General features: G+C 48.0%; 1 protein-coding gene across 1 annotated transcript in view; it reads left to right on the plus strand.

Moving 5' to 3' along the window:
- Positions 1–7,142, plus strand: part of LOC117939936 (laminin subunit alpha-1-like) — an 8,419-nt gene extending 1,277 nt beyond the window's left edge. The window contains exons 4-14 of the mRNA XM_034865334.1: positions 99–281; positions 365–519; positions 610–753; positions 2,547–2,680; positions 2,800–3,078; positions 3,337–3,487; positions 4,775–4,919; positions 5,153–5,294; positions 5,381–5,495; positions 5,584–5,754; positions 6,849–7,142. Of these exons, the coding sequence (XP_034721225.1) occupies positions 99–281; positions 365–519; positions 610–753; positions 2,547–2,680; positions 2,800–3,078; positions 3,337–3,487; positions 4,775–4,919; positions 5,153–5,294; positions 5,381–5,495; positions 5,584–5,754; positions 6,849–7,142 (1,913 nt within the window). The remainder of the gene's footprint in view (positions 1–98; positions 282–364; positions 520–609; positions 754–2,546; positions 2,681–2,799; positions 3,079–3,336; positions 3,488–4,774; positions 4,920–5,152; positions 5,295–5,380; positions 5,496–5,583; positions 5,755–6,848) is intronic.
- Positions 7,143–7,517: the final 375 nt, after the last annotated feature.

Below are 7,517 nucleotides of genomic sequence, written 5' to 3' on the forward strand. Positions count from 1 at the left end.
TCTCTCTGACCTGTCTGTCTCTGACCTGTCTGTCTCTCTGACCTGTTTGTCTTTGACCTGTCTGTCTCTCTGACCTGTTTTTCTCTAAACCCCCCCAGCATCCTCCCCCCTCCTCCATGCTGCGATGCTCCAGGCCGCTGCAGCCTCCTCCGGCCTCCAGCAGGCGCTGCAGCGGCTGCACCGCCTCCACCTGCAGCTGCAGCACTCTTCTTCTGTGGTGGACAACACCAACAACACCGTGAGGGAGACCAACCAGCTGGTGACACACACACACACTGCAGGTCAGACACCCACACACACACACATAGACAGACTTTCTTGCTTGTGATTGGTTAGTAACCCTTGCTGTTGTTTTCCTGTTCAGCCAATGATGCGCAGCGTAAGCTGGAGGAGGCGGAGCATCGTACGGAGCGTCTGATGGAGCGGATCAAGCCGCTGAGCATGCTGGGAGAATCTCTGAGCAGGAACCTGTCTGACATCAGAGAGCTGATCGAGCAGGCCCGACGCCAAGCCGCCTCGGTACTCAAAATACTCGGAATACTCTGACTTTTACTCTTAATATTCAGACTTTGACGATGATGATGGTGAAGATGATGATGTCATCCTCAGATTAAGGTGGCGGTGCAGGCCGACAGAGACTGCATTCGCTCCTACCGGCCTCAGATCCTCTCCAGCAACTTCAACACCCTGAGTCTGGTCGTCAAGACAACCAGCCCCGAAAACCTGCTCTTCTTCTTGGGCAGCAACACCACGGTAACGCACATTAGCAACAACACAGTAACACACACATTTGTCAATAACACCACAGTAACACACACATACATTAGTAACACCACAGTAACACACACATATGTTAACCGAGAGGTGTAACACTATTTTGTGTTTTTATGACGGAGGCAGGGCTGCCACCTCTCACCCATTGGCCGTGAGACACACGCTTTTAACCGGTTTCACACGCTCACACGCCACACCCCCGATGTCTCACGCTGAAGTGTCAACCCGGTCGGTCAAATGTCTGAAAGATGAGTTTATCTATAGATCTATATCTATATCTATAGATCTACCTGTTGAGCCACTCGTGATCGACTAGTTGTGCTTTCAGAGACTGTGAGGGGTTCAAGAGCGCTCCCTGACTGTGGAAGTTTCGAAATGTCGCAAACCGAGAACATTTTTTTCACGATCCATCCCGGCTAATGTAGCAGCTTCAGTTCATGTTAGAGGACCCGCTCTGCTGTGGGGGGGCAGTGACGCGTTGCATCTGTGCAGACCTCCGATGATGAGGAGCGTACAGCCTCCTCTAAACCTAGTCAGAGACCAGAGACCCGAATGGGCCTCTGTGTCTGCCAGACGGTCTGAATGAGATCCACCATATCAGCGGAGCAATGACATGCACAGCAGACTATATTACACTATATACTATATATCCTATATATACTATATATAGTATATATATACTATATTACAACTCTCCAGATCTCTACAACAGAGATGGGAGGAGTTATATTTTGAATGTGCACAAAGTTGTAAACATGAGCAAAAATCTGATGAAACACATCTGAGCTATACTATACTATATATACTATACTATATATACTATACTATATATACGATACAAAACTATATATACTATACTATATGTACTATACTGCAACGTTGGGCCACTATTGTGCTTCTCTAACCTCTGTTCATCTCTAAAGGAAACTGTAAATAATTAATTTGATGTTTTATAAAATGAACAAGCCAGAGGATGAGGGCCAAAACATTACTGAGCCTCGGCACAAAGGTTAAAGGATTAGAATTTATGTAACTCAATGGTTCTCATTCTTTAGAATTTCAGTGGTCTTAGTTGATCCCTCAACATTAATTTAACTTTGGGTCCCTGGTCCCTAGACCAGGCAGGGACCCCTGGACCGGTTCACCACAGACCCAAATCTTCTCAGCTGTTGCTGACATATGCTCCTGTCTCTTTATGTGGTTCATTATGTTTGGCACATTGTCTGGGTCAGTTCTTATATCATAAGAAATTAATAATGTAAATAGTGTAAATGCTAAATGCCCTAATACCTGTTGATACTACAACAACACAAAGGCTCTTAACCCTACAGTTTGCACATATCATGTAAGACTTGATTTCTCCATTTTCTTGCAAAAAAACTCTCCAGAAAGTGCCATTTAATGGTTTATTTTGGGCATACCCCCAGACCCCCCTAGGGAGAGCCCCATCCCGCCACATATAACAAATCCCAATTTAAACCATGAAGGATAAAGACCCAAAGAAATTGCTTTGTACACGGCAAAATGTGGGTTGGCCCCCCCAAATCTCACTCCAAGGTTTTGGGAAAAGTTGGCAGCCCTGCGGAGGGGGCGTCAAGGAAGCCACTAGTGCCCCTACACTACTACACTGGTATATATTACTACACTAGTGTGTACTACTATACTAGTGCCCACTACTACACTAGTGTGTACAGTACATGTAAGGGCACTTACAGAGGTCCCACCCTACAGCATGTTAACTGTTCTGCGTTACCGTGTGTCTGTGTGTTCAGGTGGACTTCCTGGCTGTAGAGATGCATGCTGGGAAGGTGTCTTTGGTGTGGGACGTGGGCTCAGGCAGCAGCAGGCTGGACTTTCCTGGACTGGACATCAGCAACAACAAGTGGACCAGAATCAATGCCACGCGGTAAATCCTCTCCGACAGACACTACATCCAGCATGTGGACCCCATAGGTCACGATCTGCTGATGATGTCACAATCTGCTGATGATGTCACAATATGCTGATGATGTCACATGTGGGCAGGTTCGGGGCCCACGTCTTTCTGTCGGTCCATCAGCTGGAGGCGGAGGTGGCGCCGTTGCCCGCGGTGACGGCGACGTCACCGGGCCCGGCCCGAGTTTTAGACATCGACAGGAACTCTGTGATCCACGTCGGAGGACTCGGAGCGGAGACCCGGCGGGCGGCAGCGCTGCGGGCCGACAGCTTCCACGGCTGTCTGGGGGAAGCCTCGCTCAACGAGAAGAACATCGGACTCTGGAACTACGAGCACCGGAGCGGAGCGTGTGGAGGCTGCTTCAGCAGGTACACAAACACACACACACACACACACACACAGCCTTCAGCAGATACACTTGACTCGAGTCAACAACCTTGAAGAGGCATCCATCCTGAGTTTTAACCCAAACCTCTGTCTGTCTGTCTGTTTGTCTGTCTGCCTGCCTGCCTGCCTGCCTGCCTGCCTGCCTGCCTGCCTGCCGGTCTGGCTGGGCTGTCTGTCTCTCTGTCTGTCTGTCTGTCTCTCTGTCTGTCTGTCTGTCTGTCTGTTTTTCTGTCTCTCAGTCCCCAGGCAGAGGAGACGGCCTTCCACTTTGATGGATCTGGCTTCTCATTGGTTCAGAAGTCTCTGCGAGCGACCTCCACCTCCATCGTGCTGCTGTTCAAAACTCTGTCGCCGGGCGGATTACTGCTCTACCTGGCCTCCAACAACACTGTAGGACGGACACTCACACACACACACACACACACACACACACACACACACACACACACACACACACACACACACACACACACACACACACACACACACACACACACACACACACACATCACCCTAACCCTAGGAAACACTAACTCTAGCTCTGTTCCATCCATATGTTTTTATCTGAATGAAGTGATATTGATGAAAAATGCTTTATGGAAACAGTAAATTTGATGAATCTCAACCTCAGGGGTCTCTTCAGATTTTTTCTTGATGATGATGATCATTTTATGGTTAAAACCCGCCACAAAACACAGAAGAAGAAGAAGTTGTAGTTCATGTCCCCAAGTATGTCCTCTCTGTCACGCACAAGGGGGGACAAAGACTGATGGATGTGAACGGACGGGGAGACGAGAGACTTTCTGGATTTAATTTATCAGGAACTCGTGAAGGAAAATGGCCAACAAAGGGTAGGACAAGCCGTGGGACGTCCTTGGAGACAATGGAAGATGCTCAGACGGTGCCGGGGGGGCAATAAAAGACAAGTTGGATCTGCATCGTCATAGCGATGTGTTGATAGCGTCGTTGTTTTCTTATTATAACTCGATATGTCGCTATCAGCTGGAACATGAGCTCTATGGATCCTGTCCCTTAGTGATCATGTGATGTTGTCCCATAGTGATCATGTGATGTTGTCCTATAATGATCATGTGATGTTGTCCTATATTGATCATGTGATGTTGTCCCATAGTGATCATGTCCCATAGTGATCATGTGATGTTGTCCCTTAGTGATCATGTGATGTTGTCCCATAGTGATCATGTGATGTTGTCCCATAGTGATCATGTGATGTTGTCCTATAATGATCATGTGATGTTGTCCCATAGTGATCATGTGATGTTGTCCCATAATGATCATGTGATGGTAGACGTCTGTTGTGTGATTCAGTGTAAATGAATGGAAACACCTTAAAATGTCTCCAACCAATCAGATGTCCCAGTCTGACCCTAAAACAGCATGTGATGTCATCACCACAGGTTCTTATTGGCTTTAAAGCCGTTGGATGGTGATGTCATCACCACAGGTTCTTATTGGCTGTAAAATCATTGGACGGTGATGTCATCACCACAGGTTCTTATTGGCTGTAAAGCCGTTGGATGGAAACACACTTTCACCAGATTTATTCTCAGGAGGTTTTACCAACTCCAGATCATTAGAGGGACACGTGGATGAAACTTATCTAGAGAGATGCTCTGTAAAGAAAGGAGAATAAAACTCACTTCCTGTCTCCGGCAGAGGGACTTCCTGTCCATGGAGCTGGTGGAGGGGCGTGTGCGCCTGACCTTTGACCTGGGCTCCGGGGCTCTAATCTTGACCTCCAGCAGGAAGTACAACACGGGGGTGTGGTACAAGGTCACTCTGCAGAGGAGCAAGCGCAAAGGTACCCCAATATAGTACTAGTGTCACATACTATAGTATGTGACACTAGTACTATTCATACTGTGTATATGTAGTTACTTTAACAACCAGGGAATGCACCAGCTATCTATACTGCAAGTATTATCTGTACTACAAGTATTATCTATACTGCTAGTACTATCTATACTTCAAGTATTATTTATACTGCATATATACAGCATGTGTGTGTGTGTGTGTGTGTGTGCGTGTGTGCAGGTTACCTGTCCATCATGCCTTCTGACCAATCATCAGAGAAGGAGGTGTTGGAGGCGGAGTCTCCCGGCTCGGCCTCGGACCTGAACCGCTCCGACTTGGACCCCATCTACATCGGGGGGCTTCCTGCCTCCCGCCCAATCAGGTGAGGCTGTGATGTCACCAGACGGAGATGCCTTGATGTCACAGCGCAGGTCTCACCTTTCCCTTCTGTCTCTCTCCGGTTGCTAGGCGACAGGTGGTCTCTAGGTCCTACGTGGGGTGCATAAAGAACGTGGAGATCGCCCGGTCCAACTTCGACCTGCTGAGGGACGCGTACGGCGTCCGCAAGGGCTGCGTCCTCGAGGTAACCTCCACACACGCTTCCTGTCTAGCTGTTTCCTGTTTCCTGTCATGAGGTGTTTCCTGTCTAACTGTTTCCTGTTTCCTGTCAGGCGGTTCGCAGTGTCTCCCTATTGGCCGGCGGCTTTGTTCAGATCGCTGCGCCGTCACTCGGTCAGGAGGCGGAGCTTCTGTTCTCTTTCTCCTCCCTCAACCAATCAGGAGTCCTGCTGGCGGCCTTCAGCGAGGAGCGGACAAAGAGACAGGTGAGACAGAGACAGACAGCTGAGACAGACAGGTGAGACAGAGACTTAGACAGACAGAGAGAGAGAGAGAGAGAGTTGTAATAGAGCATTTTTACAGTGTGGTATTAATACTTTTACTGCAATAGTCTGAGTTCTTCTTCTGTCTGTGGATTGGAAAAAGTTCTCCTGTCTAATTGTGACTCCTTCCTGTCTAAGCTTGACTGCTTCCTGTCTAAGCGTGACTGTTTCTCCAACAAGGCAAAGTCTTTATAGATGTGGTCAATGATCTGCTGAGGTTTTGCCAAAATCTTCTGGTGTGTGAACAATCCTTCCTGTCTAAGAGTGACTCCTTCCTGTCTAAGAGTGACTCCTTCCTGTCTAACAGTAGGCTCGTTCGAGATGAGCCAGGTCCGCGCAGAATCGATCACCGGCGATCGGCGCCCGTTGCATGCCGGTTAGATTTCTGTCCGACTGGATCCCGACTTGCTCTGACGTCATGCACACGTGGGCAACGGTAATCTCACGAGAGCAAGGCGGACGCAGTTCTGAGACCAGGCGGCGCAGTTGCTTTTCACCGACTGCAAGACCCAGGCGGACCCAGAGCATGCTGGGAAACGCCGGCTTCTCAGCTGATTTAACACCTGATTGGTTTAAACCACGATGACGTTTAATATAAACTTTTTATAGTTTTTGAATCGGAGGGATTTTAATTGCTATGTGTCTGATTGGAAGACTTATTCTGTACAGAACACGTGTTGTGTGGCTGATAGTGACGTTTAGAAGTCAGAGAAACTAAATCTGATCAGATCACGGATCATCTACAGTGTGTTGTTAATTAAAATCAGCAACAGATCACATGTAGAGCACTTTGACAGCTACTCTGTTATAATTAAAACAACTGGAGACTGTACAAGCTGATATGTGGGTCTGGTTATATTTTATTAAATCGGAATCGCACCACAGTGTTTATGTCACTTCCTGTCCAGTCTGAAGGCGGCTGGAATCGGATGGAAACTGTCCGACTTTACCGCAGCTTTTTTTCCCCGCCCCCGCTGCTGCCGCCTGCTCTCGTCCCCTTTACAGGCGAGGCGCAGTTCATCTCGAACGAGCCTAGTGACTCCTTCCTGTCTAAGAGTGACTCCTTCCTGTCTATGAGTGACTCCTTCCTGTCTAACAGTGACTCCTTCCTGTATAAGAGTGACTCCTTCCTGTCTAACAGTGACTCCTTCCTGTCTAACAGTGACTCCTTCCTGTCTATGAGTGACTCCTTCCTGTCTAACAATGACTCCTTCCTGTCTAACAGTGACTCCTTCCTGTCTAACAGTGACTCCTTCCTGTCTAAGAGTGACTCCTTCCTGTCTAACAGTGACTCCTTCCTGTCTAAGCGTGACTCCTTCCTGTCTAACAGTGACTCCTTCCTGTCTTAGAGTGACTCCTTCCTGTCTAACAGTGACTCCTTCCTGTCTAAGAGTGACTCCTTCCTGTCTAAGAGCGACTCCTTCCTGTCTAACAGTGACTCCTTCCTGTCTAACAGTGACTCCTTCCAGTTTTTATTGCAAAAAAAGGAAACTGAACTTCTGACATACAAGGGTATTCAAAATAGCCTATAAACACACATAGGCAAACTGAATAGAATACGATTTAGCCAGGGGGGCTTAAAGGCCGTTACAGAGAGGAGCATGAGTTACAGAGACAAGGAGGACCAGATGTTACAGAGACAAGGTGGTCCATGAGTTACAGAGACAAGGAGGACCAGATGTTACAGAGACAAGGAGGTCCATGAGTTACAGAGACAAGGAGGA

Source organism: Etheostoma cragini, unplaced genomic scaffold (genome assembly GCF_013103735.1).
Source record: "Etheostoma cragini isolate CJK2018 unplaced genomic scaffold, CSU_Ecrag_1.0 ScbMSFa_1485, whole genome shotgun sequence".
Lineage (NCBI taxonomy): Eukaryota > Metazoa > Chordata > Actinopteri > Perciformes > Percidae > Etheostoma > Etheostoma cragini.